This window comes from Lampris incognitus, chromosome 4 (assembly GCF_029633865.1).
Source record: "Lampris incognitus isolate fLamInc1 chromosome 4, fLamInc1.hap2, whole genome shotgun sequence".
In the NCBI taxonomy this organism is placed as follows: domain Eukaryota; kingdom Metazoa; phylum Chordata; class Actinopteri; order Lampriformes; family Lampridae; genus Lampris; species Lampris incognitus.
Window position 1 is genome coordinate 883189 of NC_079214.1, and position 16580 is coordinate 899768.

General features: G+C 45.3%; 1 protein-coding gene across 5 annotated transcripts in view; it reads left to right on the forward strand.

Annotated features, from left to right (window-relative positions):
- Positions 1-16580, forward strand: part of celf1 (cugbp, Elav-like family member 1) — a 315470-nt gene that overhangs the window by 131263 nt on the left and 167627 nt on the right. For 4 of the 5 annotated variants that reach the window (XM_056279257.1, XM_056279261.1, XM_056279259.1 and 1 more), the window contains exon 3: positions 8557-8697. The exons of the other annotated variant lie outside the window; for it this stretch is intronic. In XM_056279257.1, coding sequence (XP_056135232.1) covers positions 8579-8697 — 119 coding nt within the window. In that variant the 5' untranslated portion in view covers positions 8557-8578. The remainder of the gene's footprint in view (positions 1-8556; positions 8698-16580) is intronic. 5 annotated transcript variants of the gene reach the window in all.

Consider the following 16580-nt stretch of genomic DNA (forward strand, 5'->3'; position numbering starts at 1 on the left):
CTGCACGGAGGGAACCGCCACTTCCGACTCCTGCGTAGCAAAGGGAGGCGGCTGGTAGCCCAGGGACACCTCAAAAGGTGAGAGGCTGGTGGCAGAGCTGACCAGGGAGTTGATGGCATACTCGACCCAGGGGAGGAACCGGCTCCAGGAGCTGGGCTTCTTGGCGGCCACGTACCGGAGGGCAGACTCCATGCTCTGGTTCATCCTCTCTGTCTGTCCGTTAGTCTGTGGGTGATAGCCAGAGGAGAGACTAACAGAGGCACCCAACCCCTTACAAAAGGCCCGCCATACCTGGGAGACGAACTGGGGCCCTCGGTCCGAGACGACGTCCAGGGGAAGGCCGTGGAGACGGAACATGTGGTTCGTCAGGAGGTCCGCCATTTCAGAAGCCGATGGGAGTCTGGGGAGGGCCACCAGGTGCACTCCCTTACTGAAGCGGTCCACCACTGTCAGGATCACAGTGTTACCCTGGGAGGGAGGCAGTCCGGAGACAAAATCCAACGCCACATGGGACCAGGGCCGGCTTGGAGTTGGGAGGGGCTGCAGCAGACCCGCGGGTACCTGGTGAGAGGCCTGCTGCGAGCACAGACGGAGCAGGCCCTTACGAAGTCCCTGACGTCGTTCCTCATGGTGGGCCACCAGAAACGCAGAGCCAGAAAGGTGAAGGTGCGGTGGACACCCGGGTGGCAAGCAAACTGACTGGCATGGCCCCACTGGAGAACCCGGGGCCGGACTGCGTCCGGGACGAATAGGCGGCATGGAGGGACGTGGCTTGGGGCGGGATGGGAGCGCAACGCCTGCCTGACCACGGTCTCGATGCCCCAGGTAACCACGCCAACCACCCTGGCCTCAGGATGGATGGGAGTCGGCTCCTCTGTAGCTGGAGCCGACTCCTTCGTGTTGTGGGACCCGGGGCAATAAGTCAGCGTGAAGTCAAACCGACTGAGGAAGCTGGCCCACCATGCCTGCCAACCATTGAGGCGCATGGGTGGACCTTCTGGTCAGACGCTGACTGCTGGGAGAGGACAGCCCCCAACCCGGTGTCCGAAGCGTCCACCTCTACGATGAACTGCCTCTTGGGGTCGGGGTGGAGCAGGACCGGGGCGCTGGTGAACCTCTCCTTGAGGGACTGGAACGCAGAGCGGGCAGCCGGGGACCAGATGAACGGCTGGGAGGGGGAGGTCAGCCTGGTGAGAGGTTCTGCCACGCGGCTGTAGTTCCGGATGAACCTCCGATAGAAGTTCGCAAACCCGAGGAAGCTCTGTAATTCCTTCCATGATGTGGGATCGGGCCAGTCCACCACAGCCTGGATCTTGCGGGGGTCGGCCCGGGTCTGTCCCTTCTCAACGATGAAGCCCAGGTAGTCAACGGAAGGGGAATGGAACCGGCACTTCTCTGCCTTGACGAAGAGCCGGTTCTGGAGGAGACGTTCGAGTACTCGGCGGACATGCTGGACATGTTCCTCGAGGGTCCTGGAGAAGATGAGGATGTCATCGAGGTAGACCACCACAAACTCGTCGAGCATGTCACGGAGAATGTCATTCATGAGAGCCTGGAATACCGCCGGGGCGTTGGTCAGGCCGAACGGCATGAGCAGGTACTCATAATGACCCCGGGGCGTCTTAAAGGCTGTCTTCCACTCGTCCCCCTTCCAGATCCGGACCAGATGATAGGCACACCGGAGGTCCAGCTTAGTGAAGACTGTAGCCTGGGTGAGGGGCTCAAGGGTGGAACTCATGAGAGGAAGGGGGTACTTGTTTTTGACGGTTATCTCATTGAGTTGGCGATAGTCAATGCAGGGTCGGAGGCCCCCGTCCTCCTTCTACACGAAAAATAATCCAGCTGCCACCTGGGAGAACGAGGGCCGAATGAGCTCCGCTGCCAAGGACTCGGAGATGTACTCGTCCATCGCAGCTTTCTCGGCGATGGTCAGACTGTACAGACGACTGCTGGGAAGGGGGGCCCCAGAGTGGAGGTTGATAGCACAGTCATAAGGCCGATGAGGAGGAAGAGATTGGGCCCGGGTCTTGCTGAAAACCTCACCTAACTCATGGTACTCAGGGGGAACAGAGGAGAGGTCGGGAGGCGGGGTACAAGGGGCACGTCGGGGGGATGGGGCGGGAGCAGCCTGGAGACATTGGGCATGACAGGAGGAGCTCCACTCCATGATGGTACCGGAGGCCCAGGCGATGTGTGGCTCATGCTGCACGAACCAGGGGCGCCCTAGGATCACAGGGACTAACGGGGACTGGATGATGTAGAACCGAAGTCTCTCCACATGGTTACCTGCTATGGTGAGAGAGACAGGGTGGGTGCATTGGGTGACGCTGGCCAGGCAGCGCTCGTCCAGTGCGAAGGCCTCCATGGGCTTCTCCAGCGTCTCTAGCGGGATGTTAGCCTGGGCAGCAAACTCAGAGTCCAGGAAACACTCATCAGCCCCCGAGTCGAGGAGTGCACCCACCGTGAGCCGCTGGTCAGCCCAGGCCAGGGTAACGCTAACTAGATGGTTCTGTGGGGCAGGACGGCAGGAACAGGAAAGTCGGCTCACTAGGATCTCCTGGGGCCCCAGTGAGCCTAGTCTTTTGGCCGAGTGGGGCAGCCGCTGATCAGATGTCCCTTCTGGCCACAGTAGAGGCATTGACCCGCCTTGAACCGGGCCTCCCGTTCAGCCGGACTAAGGCGCGTGGGCCCCAGCTGCATAGGTTCCTCCCCCGTCGTGGTCTGGGGCGCGGGGGGAGAAACGGCCACAGGGAAAGTGGGGCGAACAGGAGTAGGGATCCTGTTAGGAGTGCTGGACGACTGGGAAATGGACGGGGATCCATGCAGGGCTCGCTTGCGCCTCCTCTCCCGGAGGCATCCGTCGATGCGGATGGCAAGCTTGATGAGGTCCTCGAGGGAGGTGGGCTCCTCCCAGGTGGCTAGCTGGTTCTTGACAGCCTCGCCTAAACCTCTCCGGAAGGTGACCCGAAGTGACCGGTCGTTCCAGCCGCTCTCAGCTGCGGCCAGGCTGAACTCCACCGTAATCTGTGACACTGCCACTGCCCTGCTGGATACTGCTCAGCCGAGCACCAGGGTCCTGGCCACCGACTGGATGGTGGAAAACCTTCCGTAGTTCCACCTCAAAGGCCTCGTAGGTGAGGCAGAAACTGGCCTTCATGGACCATGAAGCAGTGGCCCACTGAGCTGCTCGGCCTGTGAGCAGGTTGGTCACGTAAGCGACCCGGGCAGCATCAGACTTGAACATGCTGGGTTGGTGCAGGAAGACCAGCTCACACTGAATGATGAACGTGGCACAGGTCTCAAAATCGCCATCAAACGGTCGTGGGCTGGAGAGGCAGGGCTCCCGGGGAACTGGGTTGAGCCCCACAGGGTTAACTGGGGCCGCGGGCCCAGGGGGCGGGTTACCCACGACTCCAGGGGCAGGCTGGCCCGACGGCTGGATGGTGAGAGCCGCCGTGATGGTTTGCAACTGCCGCAGGATCTCTGCTTGTTGGCTCGCCAACGCCGCCTGCTGCCTCGTTAGGTTACCCACACAGGCCTGGAGGGGCGGGACCCGAGTCTGAAGATCTCTCACTGCGGCGGAGGCCGCCTCTAGCTGCTGGGTGTGGGAGTTAGTCAGTTGGATCTGTCCGATGAGAGCCGCTCGAAGCGGACTGGCCGGTACGCTCTCTGTGTCGGCTGGGGTCGTCATGGTCAGTTCGTACTGTTAGGGTTTGTGGAAGACCCCAAGCGCACGACACCAGGCAGAGATGGGGTTAGCCGAAAACTGGCGTACTTTATTCCTTAAGCGTACAAATAGTCAAACATAGGAAGGCAATGAGCGACAAGGAAAAACGGAAAGTCCAAGGGGGGAAAAACTCGCGGGTAATCCAAACGGGAACACGGCAGGATACTTCCATGGGGAAACTTTGTAAGGGAAAAACATGAACCAAGGGCTGGGGTGAGTTCGGAGAGAAAAGGACCGTGAGGGAGAAGTAGCCGCTACTGCGGGGAGGTTACAACACGAACTGACAACGGGCGCGTGGGAGGCCACCCAAATTAAGCCCAGCCCTGATGACTAAGCCCGGCCCTGACGAGCCGATTGGCTGCCGGCGCGGGGTGGGCGGGCCACGGCGCGGGGTGGGTGAGCCGTAACATGATCTCCACCATGTCAGTGTGTCCCTCATGAAGCCCAGTTTCACATATTGCTAGTGCTGGGAATTTGTTTGTCCATTTGTCTTAAAGAGTGTTTGATTTTTGAAATGTTTGAATTAAGACTCCTACTACTGAAGTGAATTATTGATATTGATCCATCCATATTTACATTTCTTTTAAACTTGTCGTCTGTACAGTATTCACAACCACTGTGAGTATTGTTATAAAAGTTATTTTCAGGGTCAATGTCATTTTCTGTGTCTTGTGATTTATGATCTGTATATTTGAATGTTTTCAAGTCAAGCTTTTCGTAATCAGCAGATGAGTGACTGTTAATGCCCAAACTTGTCATGACAGATTTCATGACATCCAGTTAGTGAGTTATTCAGTTTGTCCATTAGCTTTTTGTGATGTTCTCCCTTGTTGTGATATTATCCCTGGGCTCATGCATTGAACTTTTTATTTTTATCTATAAAAAAATTATCTTAATATTCTTTATATTAATATTAATCTATCTTTGTGTTAATATTCTTGATATTAATGTTTTTAATATCTGGATGTATCTTAATATTCCGCTCCTCATTTATTAAGCACTTTTATCGACACCATTGATGGTTTCCAGAAAATAAAAACCCCGCTATATATATGTGTGTGTGTGTGTGTGTGTGTGTGTGTGTGTGTGTGTGTGTGTGTGTGTGTGTGAACACACACACACACACATACGTATACTTTATGCGGTGCGAGGGTCTAAGGACAGGATGTTGTGTTGCTGTAAAGCCCCTTGAGGCAAATTTGTAAGTTGTGATATTGGGCTACACAAATAAAATTGACTTGGCTTGACTATACGTAGTGTGTGTTTTTGTGTGTGTGTGTGTGTGTGTGTGTGTTAGATCAACAGCTTTTTTCATCTCTTCTGTAATTTGTTGATTGCGGCACAGTGTGCTGTGTGTTCAAACCTTGCAGCGTACCTCACATGTATGTGAGATGAGAAGCAAATCATGTTTACATTCAGCAGGGTTCATGGTGATTAAGCCTGGCTGTGTCTGCTCTAATTGATCCCAATGAGTAATTAAATTTGGTTAATTGGTTGATTACTTAAGAGGCAATGACTTTTTCGCTCCGGGTCAGTTTGTTTTGCATAGCTTTTTTTCTCGAAATGAAATTATTATTTAAAAGCTATTTTCTCTTTTCTCGGGTTGTCCTTGTCTTATGTTGACATTGTGATGTGTAGTGAGAGTAGGGTGCAGGTGGAGGAGAACCTGGAGAGGTGGAGGTATGCACTGGAGAGAACAGGAATGAAAGTCAGTAGGAGCAAGACGGAATACATATGCATGAATGAGAGGGAGGACAGTGGAAAGGTGAGGATGCAAGGAGTGGAGGACGAAGGTGTATGAGTTTAAATACTTGGGGCCAACTGTCCAAAGTAACGGGGAGTGCAGGAGAGAGGTGAAGAAGAGAGCGCAGGAGAGAGGTGAAGGAGAGAGGTGAAGAAGAGAGCGCAAGAGAGAGGTGAAGGAGAGAGGTGAAGGAGAGAGGTGAAGAAGAGAGCGCAGGAGAGAGGTGAAGGAGAGAGGTGAAGGAGAGAGTGCAGGAGACAGGTGAAGGAGAGAGTGCAGGAGACAGGTGAAGGAGAGAGCGCAGGAGAGAGGTGAAGAAGAGTGCAGGAGAGAGGTGAAGAAGAGAGCGCAAGAGAGAGGTGAAGAAGAGAGCGCAAGAGAGAGGTGAAGAAGAGAGCGCAAGAGAGAGGTGAAGGAGAGAGCGCAGGAGAGAGGTGAAGGAGAGAGTGCAGGAGACAGGTGAAGGAGAGAGTGCAGGAGACAGGTGAAGGAGAGAGCGCAGGAGAGGTGAAGAAGAGAGTGCAGGAGAGAGTTGAAGAAGAGAGTGCAGGCAGGGTGGAGTGGGTGGAGAAGAGTGTCAGGAGTGATGTGTGACAGAAGGGTACCAGCAAGAGTTAAAGGGAAGGTTTACAAGATGGTTGTGAGACCAGCTATGTTGTATGGTTTGGAGACAGTGGTACTGATGAAAAGACAGGAGGTGGAGGTGGCAGAGTTGAAGATGATAAGATTTTCATTGGGAGTGATGAAGAAGGACAGGATTAGGAACGAGTATATTAGAGGGACAGCTCAGGTTGGACGGTTTGGAGACAAAGCAGGACAGACGAGATTGAGATGGTTTGGACTAGGGATGGTGTCGATCCGATATTCAGTATTGTTATTGGTCAGATACTGGCCAAATTCACAGGATCGGGTATCAGAAAAAGAAGGAAGTATGTTCCGATCCGATACTACGACATGCCGTAAAGCGAGCGGTGTCACGTGAACAGTAGCAGCGACAACAACAGCTGAAGGTGAGTGAGCACGTCAGCAGCACGCCGCTGTCACGTCAGCTGTGTGGAATTATTTGAAGCTCAAGGAAGAAAAAAACACAACAGCCGAGTGTCTTGTCTGCAACGCACGTATTTCTGGGGGGGGGGGGGGGCAACACTGGAAATTTCAACACCACGAACTTCATTAAACACTTGCAGAGTCATCGTGGAGCAGTCATGTGACGAACCCAAGCTGACTCCGCCCCCCTCCCCAAGACAGCGCTGCCCATTACTGCTGCTTTACCGAGGCCGGCCATAGTCGGATCTGACGAGACCGGGGCGCGAACCCCGGTGGGCAACTGCATCGACACAAAGCCCATGCTTAGACCACTACACCACCGCGGACTAACCCGCGAGGTTCTTTCTAAATGCTTGGAAAACGTTGCCACCTTGAGTTTCACGACTGACATCTGGAGCGCAGACGTGGGCCCGCCGTTCTTGTTTTCATACTGGAATTGTGCTCTAATGTTTAGTTGCTTTTATTCAGGTGTTTTACATACAGTTCAGTCCTAGAGGTCACATGTGAAAGAAACGTTAGAACTTGCTCTGTGTTTCTACCTTAGATTTCCCCCCCAGTGCAGCTAGCATGATATCAGGTGGAAGAGCCTAGAGTTGTGAGTGCCTTAAGATGCCATGGTATCATACTGTGTTCCACAGTACAGTTCATACTGGATGCTATTATTTTTTCTGTCAAGTTATAGTTATTGAAGTTATGGTCTACATGCAACTTACTATTTTTTGCTATGCTATTGAGGTGTAGGCTACATTCATTGAGTGTTGAGTTAAAGCCAGTATTTTATTTTACATTGGAATTGTAATAATTCTTCTCTTACTAAATACTCAAGTTTAAACTTTTGCACAAAGTTGCACTTTAAATTTCATTTTGAATGTTGGGCACTGCTGACAGTCAAAATGCTGATAAGCTCTGTGTGAAAAGATTTGAACAAAATAAAAAGCAGCAGCACTATTGCATAACTGAGTCATGTGTGCCATGTATTTCTTCCTTTAGGGGAGTAGGCTGTTTGTTTTCACAGTTTTATAGATGGCTATGTTAAACAAAGGTTGTTGTTTAAGAGTGGGGGGGGGCGGTATCGGATGGGTATCGGTATCGGCAGATACTCAAGGCTGTGATATCGGTATCAGTATTGGACATGAAAAAGTGGAATTGCTTCATCCCTAGTTTGGACATGTGTGGAGGAGAGATGCTGGGTATACTGGGAGAAGGATGCTGAATATGGAGCTGCCAGGGAAGAGGAGAAGAGGAAGGCCAAAGAGGAGGTTTATGGATGTGGTGAGGGAGGACATGCAGGTGGCTGGTGTGACAGAGGAAGATGCAGAGGACAGGAAGAGATGGAAACAGATGATCCGCTGTGGCGCCCCCTAACGGGAGCAGCCGAAAGTAGTAGTAGCAGTAGTCGTATGTACTCATGTTACATTTTGTATGAAGACCTGAAACTGTTCAGTTTAACAAATTTGCAAAAATGGAGGAAATCAGGGAGGGGCAGCACTGGTTGTGTATATGTGCTCGTGGATAGTGGTTTCAGGTCTTCCTCTAGTTGGTCATTGAATGGAGTATTATGTGACTTGGCAGGCAGTCAACTGACATCATAAATAAAGTAAGACGGGTAGAGAAACCTCATATTGCTGTGTTTTATGGTGCTGCGGTCACAGCCCTCTCCAAGATGTGCTGAGTTAAACATGCTTTTCAGCTGCTAAACCGCAAACACCGGCACCAGGGTGTGTTTTGCTAGCAGCCTTGCTAAATCACATTGGGGGTTTTTCCCCATAATCTCTTCCCAGTATTTTGGGAATCGAAAGGTTAACTCCTATAATTTCATATGCAATGCGGATGATGCGCTAAATGTTTTACTCACTCACTCCACCCTCTCCATGTTACTGTCCTGGCAAGTCAAATTCCTTTATTTTATCTTATTTTTGTCTTCCATGATCCTTTTGTGTACTAAGTCACATGTTGAGTGTCTGTTGAATGTATGTGTATTTTATTTTTATCTTGTCAACTGTGTGTTTGGTATTGGTGTGTGTACTTTGTATTACAGTAGTCATAGTGCAAGGCCCTGGATGGATAGCCTGGACCCTGAAACCCTGTTCCTGTCTGCAGAGCAGCATGGGCAATCTGGGCAACCCCAGCCCGAGCTCCCGCTCCCTGCCCCGGAAGTCCCCAACATAGCACTGGGGGGGTAAGAACCTACCCTCACTGCTTGCCTGCTCTACTGCACCCCCATCAACCCATCTTCTTATCCCCCTGTTAGTACTTGCATGGTATTGGCAAGAACCCACTTGCAATTCACCTTCTTTTCACCTGCCGTGCGTCTTTTCTTCCCTAGCCCTTACCCAGTTCTGACACTTGGGTAAGTAGGACCCACCGCTTACCAGGTTTACCTCCGCAGGGCGCTGGAGGTTAAATAGTAGGGCTGCCTCTCCCTCCGTAAATTCTTGCCCCCCTTCAACTTCATTTTGAGGAGGAAGCTCCATCACTCTTCTTCTCTTTGTCTGTCTCCTAGAAGGGCTTATGCTGTGCATCTCTCCGTGCTGCACACATGTAGCGATGGCGTGGACAAAGAGCTGCTGCAGGGATCCCAGAACAGTAGTACTGGACAGCAGTAAAAGCAACAGCTGTTGTATGCACACTGTAGAGTGTACATACCATTTAAGAAAACCTGGCTTCAACCAGTTATCTCATATTTTGGATTTATTAATAGTAGGGTCAACATTTTAGGACATTGCAGGCCTGTCTATGCAAGTACGCACAACTGTTCCAAACAAATATCTTACAGAAAGACCTATTTTAGTGTTGGATGGTACAAAAATATTTGCCACTTTTTGTAAAGTCTGTTGATTTTGCTTCTCAAAATTAAAACAGATTTTGGGGATAAGAGGGGTATTGCCTTTTTCTAGCCAGTTGGAAGAGCGGGACTAGGCCTTTTGGGTTGACACATCTAAACAAAGCTGGTAGGTAAATAGTCAGAGCTGGGCTCTTTACTACTGTATCATACTTGTTTTTCCTTGTAGCTTGTGTATATTGTGGTTGCATGCAGGCCATGGCCCATCTCATACGGCCCCCTTCTCACTGCTTTTGTTCACATGCACACACCCACCACTACAGCAGCTAAAACAACAGAGCAAACAGGACCCCTCCTCCCCAATTAGGCCGGAATTGAATTGTTCTCTGCTTGTTCGGTGAGTGCAGGGATTATCCAGTTGTCAAGGAAACCCATTCATTCCCGCTGTCCACTGGGCCTTATCACCATCAATCTGACATCCCGTTTATCTGACACTGCAGCCTGATCTGCTGGCCTAGGAGAAATGCTCACAAAGAGCCCTGGACCATCAGCACTTTGATTGTGGCACCCCCATGACCACCACTCCTACTGGCCCTTCTGTGATCCCATCCCTCCCTCCTCTCTCTCTCTCTCTCTCTCTCTCTCTCTCTCTCTCTCTCTGTCTCTCTCTCTCTCTCTCTCTCTCTCTTTCTCTCTGTCTCTCTCTCGCTGTCTCTCTCTCTCTCTCTCTCGCTGTCTCTGTCTCTGTCTCTGTCTCTCTCTCTCTCTCTCTCTCTGTCTCTCTCTCTCTCTCTCTCTGTCTCTCTCTCTCTCTCTCTCTCTCTCTCTCTCTCTCTCTCTGTCTCTCTGTCTCTCTCTCGCTGTCTCTGTCTCTCTCTCTCTTTCTCTCTGTCTCTCTCTCGCTCTCTCTCTCTCTCTCTCTCTCTCTCGCTGTCTCTGTCTCTCTCTCTCTCTCTCTCTCTCTCTCTCTTTCTCGCTCTCTCTCTCGCTGTACTACCTTTTATCGAATTGGTGACTGGCGGTCCCAGTACCTGTAAGCCCAACCCAAGGCTTTGCCAGTTTGTGCCTGTTTGTTCAGGTTTTTCTTTTGTTAGACTTTGTTTTTCCTCACGTTAAGTTTCTCAGGGTTCTTCTGCGTAACTGTATGTGCTACGTTTAGAGCATTATCAATGTGGTTTGGTTTCTAGTCAAAAGCTGTCTACCACATTGCTCCGTTCTTGATGGTCCTTCTCATTTTAGGAGCTAGTACATGATCTGAAGTTTACTAGCACAGCAACAAGGCAGCAGTCTCATCAGCAGTCTCAGCTCTGTGTTAACAGAAGTTTAACACAAGTGTTAAACTTGTCTTAAGAAGCACGTCGACAATCATGTCATCTTTTAAACTGGATTTTCTACCTGAGATGATGGTGGACCATTGCTCATTGAATTCTAGTCCTGTGTAAGTGGCTTTTTTGGCCAATCTTTGAGTTTTCTGCTGTGGTGGTCTTGTGTTTTTGGTGATAACATTGTTTGGACAGATTTTAGCTCATGCTTTACTCGTTGTTGGGCTGTTAGTGGCCAAAGCTTTGGTCTACACTTAAACTGAATGTGTGATTTGTAGCTTTGGAACTGCCCTATGGATCATACTTGATCCATGTGGAAAATAATAGTTCAGTGTGGCTATCAGGACTTCAGTAAGCCTAATACAGGCCATGTTTTTGCAGCTTTTGGTTTGCTGGCAGCTTGGCTACTTAAACGGCATCTGGACTTGCCATAGCTAGGTTAGGCTGTAGGCTGTACTGTAACCGCTGAGCAGGAGGTGAATGGTTGTGCTCTGTGTTGTTAGTGAAATTCTTCATGAACTGGGTTTTGTGTTTTTAGTACACGTATTAATGAGTCTACAGCAGCAGTTGTACTGCAGCATTTGAACATAAACTGCCTGTACTGGTTCTAAGATGATGTGTTCTGTACTGGTTCCAAGATGCTGTGCTTTGGGCATGTGTAAACCTGGAAGAGCGTTTCTTTTGTCTGAACTGTCCAGTAGTGTTGCTGATAGCTGAAGGCCTGGCCCACACCGAGAGCACTTTGGCGTGGTTGTGCAGGGGCTTACCAACCAAGAAGACGTTTTGAGGGGCAGTTCTGATCCACACTGTAAGAAGGCTGTGACACAACAGTGGGATGGACCGTGTTAGTTATGGTGTTTCATGAGGCATGTTGTGTGTCTTAATCGTTTCCCTCAGTGTAAAAACAAAAGCAAATGTCATGCTGTCGTCTGCTGTGTGATCACTTCTGTCGCTGTCTGTGTTTCTTATGATGGGCACTTGTCTTAAGCAGTGCCTGGGCATATGTGAAACCCAGTAAAAACGTTGTCACTGTTGCATATTCAAAGTTAAAAACGTAAATGAACACATGAGGCATAGCAGAAGGTAAAGTTGATCATCTGGCTGGTGGATAAGTTGTGTGGCTAGCCAGCTTTGCCAAGCAAGTTGCGGGTATGTGTTAGACAGTCTGTTGATGTTGACGTTGCTAATGCCTACACAACAATCTGGGCCCACATGGATGAAGACTGAGCATCTTAATCTGGGCCCACATGGATGAATACTGAGCATCTTAGCCAGAGTTGATTTTATGTTGTCCACAACAGCAGTCGTTTGTGTGATTGTTGTTTTCACAGAACATGTAGTGAATTTAATCATTGTCCAGTAGTGTACCCTGGTTGTTTAGAAAGACCATGTGGCTTGTGGGCAGACGGCCGTTACACCTTAGATTCTTTTAAGAATTTGTATAAAAGTGGTTCGGCTTGTTAAGATCTGTGTCGATGAACCTGGCATCACCTTTATCATCCACACAAGACTGTATGTGTAGGCCCAGCCATTTTCTGGAAAGGTCTTTGCTACCATCATGATGTGAAAACACGCTACCTGCCGTGGCGTGATGGCCAGTGTTGGTATTACAGTGTGTGTCCAGTGGTGCTGGTTAGAAACTGAAGCTGCTGCTGAAGTGGAGGAGCCATACTTGTTTTGCTGTGTGCAGTCCTTCTTGGACACGTTTGTCTTGCTGTGAGAGGCTGTGTCATGCGCTGTTAACACTGGCGTGCACGTCTTGGTAGATTAGCTGCAGTCCACAAGCTGTTTTGTTAAGTCCAGGTTGTTGTTTTAGATTCATTCATGTTGCTAGCATGCCATTACTGCACAAATAACTTCTCAAAAATACAAACCAAATGCTGTCAAGCACTGAAAGAGGAAGAAACTGTGGTAACAACACGTTGGGCCCGACAAAGAGGCAAACTGATTATTAACTTGAGAAACTTTCAGTACTTACTTTTATTATTAACTTGTGAAACAGTCAGTACTTACTTTTATTATTAACTTATAAAACTGTCAGTACTTACTTTTATTATTAACTTGTGAAACTGTCAGTACCTACTTTTATTATTAACTTATGAAACTGTCAGTACTTACTTTTATTATTAGCTTACGAGACTTTCAGTACTTACTTTTATTATCAATTTATAAAACTGTCAGTACTTTTATTATTAACTTGTGAAACTGTCAGTACTTACTTTTATTATTAACTCGAGAAACTGTTGGTACTTACTTTTATTATATCAACTTGTGAAACTGTCAGTACTTACTTTTATTATATCAACTTGTGAAACTGTCAGTACTTTTATTATATCAACTTGTGAAACTGTTGGTACTTACTTTTATTATATCAACTTGTGAAACTGTCAGTACTTACTTTATTAACTTATGAGACTTTCAGTACTTACTTTTATTATTAACTTGTGAAACTTTCAGTACTTTTATTATTAACTCGTGAAACTGTCAGTACTTACTTTTATTATTAACTTGTGAAACTGTCAGTACCTACTTTTATTATTAACTTATGAAACTGTCAGTACTTACTTTTATTATTAGCTTATGAGACTTTCAGTACTTACTTTATTATTAACTTATGAGACTTTCAGTACTTACTTTTATTATTAACTTGTGAAACTTTCAGTACTTACTTTTATTATTAACTCGTGAAACTGTCGGTACTTACTTTTATTATTAACTCGAGAAACTGTTGGTACTTACTTTTATTATATCAACTTGTGAAACTGTCAGTACTTACTTTATTATTAACTTATGAGACTTTCAGTACTTACTTTTATTATTAACTTGTGAAACTTTCAGTACTTACTTTTATTATTAACTCGTGAAACTGTCGGTACTTACTTTTATTATTAACTTGTGAAACTTTCAGTACTTTTATTATTAACTTGTGAGACTGTCAGTACTTACTTTTATTATTAACTTGTGAAACTGTCAGTACTTACTTTATTAACTTATGAGACTTTCAGTACTTACTATTATTATTATTAACTTGTGAAACTGTCAGTACTTACTTTTATTATTAACTCGTTAAACTGTCAGTACTTTGATTATTAACTTGTGAAACTGTCAGTACTTACTTTATTATTAACTTATGAGACTTTCAGTACTTTGATTATTAACTTGTGAAACTGTCAGTACTTACTTTGATTATTAACTTGTGAAACTGTCAGTACTTACTTTTATTATTAACTCGTGAAACTGTCGGTACTTACTTTTATTATTAACTTGTAAAACTTTCAGTACTTACTTTTATTATTAACTTATGAAACTGCCAGTACTTTTATTATTAACTTGTGATACTGTCACTGCTTACTTTTATTATTAACTTATGAAACTGTCAGTACTTACTTTTATTATTAACTTATGAGACTTTCAGTGCTACTTTTACTTACTTTTACTATTAACTTATGAAACGTTCAGTGCTACTTGTACTTACTGTTATTCGGGTCTTGTTGATTGTACAACCAGGAGACCAATTTTAAAATGGTTTCTATGAGTCTCGTGTATGAGTCTCATGTGTATGAGTGTCGTGTATGAGTCTTACATGTATGAGTCTCATGTGTATGAGCGTCATGTGTGAGTCTCGTGTATGAGTGTCGTGTGTGAGTCTCGTGTATGAATGTCATGTGTATGAGTCTTGTGTATGAGTGCCATGTGAATGAGTCTCGTGTATGAGTCTCGTGTATGAGTGTCGTGTGTGAGTGTCGTGTATGAGTGTCAAGTGTATGAGTGTCATGTGTGAGGGTGGTGTATGAGTCTCGTGTATGAGTGTCATCTGTATGAGTCTCATGTGAATGAGTCTAATGTGTATGAGTGTCGTGTATGAGTCTCATGACTGAATCTAATGTGTATGAGTGTCGTGTGAGTCTCATGTGAATGAGTCTAAAGTGTATGAGTCTCGTGTATGAGTGTCATCTGTATGAGTCTCATGTGAATGAGTCGTGTATTGAGTCTTGCGTATGACTGTCAAGTGTCTAAGTATCATGTGTGAGTGTCGTGTATGAGTTTCGTGTATGAGTGTCATCTGTATGAGTCTCATGTGATTAAGTCTCGTGTATGAATGTCGTGTATGAGTCTCATGTATGAGTCTCATGTATGTGTCGTGTATTAATGTCATGTGTATGAGTGTCAAGTGTATGAGTCTCATGTGTATGAGTCTCGTGTATGAGTGTGATGTGTATGACATTGGTATATGTATTAGTACACAATAATAATGTGATGACATTGGTATGTGTATCAATAATAACATGATGACATTAGTACGTGTATCAATAATAACATCGTGATATTAGTATGTGTATCATTACACAATAATAACATGATGACATTAGTACGTGTATCAGTAATAACATGATGACATTAGTATGTGTATCAGTAATAACATGACGATATTAATGTGTATCAGTAACCAATAATATGATGACATTAGTATGAGTATCAGTAATAACATGATGACATGAGTATGTGTATCAGTACACAATAAGAACATGCTGACATTAGTATGTGTATCAGTAACCAATAATATGATGACATTAGTATGAGTATCAGTAATAACATGATGATATTAGTATGTGTATCAATAATAACATTACGACATTAGTATGTGTATCAGTACACAATAATAACATGACGGCATTAGTATGTGTATCAATACACAATAATAACATGATGACATTAGTATGTGTATCAGTACACAATAATAACATGATGACATTAGTATGTGTATCAGTACACAAATGATAACATGATGACATTAGTATGTGTATCAGTACACAATAAGAACATGATGGCATTAGTATGTGTATCAGTACACAATAATAACATGATGATATTAGTATGTGTATCAATAATAACATTACGACATTAGTATGTGTATCAGTACACAATAATAACATGACGACATTAGTATGTGTATCAGTACACAATAATAACATGGTGACATTAGTATGTGTATCAGTACACAATAATAACATGATGATATTAGTATGTGTATCTGTACACAATAATAACATGATGACATTAGTATGTGTGTCAATACACAATAATAACATGATGACATTAGTATGTGTATCAGTACACAATAATAACATGGTGACATTAGTATTTGTATCAGTACACAATAATAACATGGTGATATTAGTATGTTTACCTGTACACAATACTAACATGATATTAGTATGTGTATCAGTACACAATAATAACATGATGACATTAGTATGTGTATCAGTACACAATAATAACATGGTGATATTAGTATGTTTATCTGTACACAATAATAACATGATGACATTAGTATGTGTATCAGTACACAATAATAACATGATGACATTACTATGTGTATCAGTACACAATAATAACATGATGACATTAGTATGGGTATCAGGACACAATAATTACATGAGGACATTAGTATGTGTATCAGTACACAATAATAACATGATGACAGTATGTGTATCAGTACACAATGATAACATGGTGACATTAGTATGTGTATCAGTACACAATAATAACATGATGACATTAGTATGTGTATCAGTACACAATAAGAACATGATGACATTAGTATGTGTATCAGTACACAATAAGAACATAATGGCATTAGTATGTGTATCAGTACACAATAATAACATGGTGACAGTATGTGTATCAGTACACAATAATAACGGGGACATTAGTATATGTATCAATTATAACATGATGACATTAGTATGTGTATCGATACACAATAAGAACATGATGGCATTAGTATGTGTCTCAGTACACAATAATAATTTGATGATAATAGTATATGTATCAGTACACAATAATAACATGATGACATTAGTATGTGTATCAGTACACAATGATAACATGGTGACATTAGTATGTGTATCAGTACACAATAATAACATGATGACATTAGTATGTGTATCAGTACAC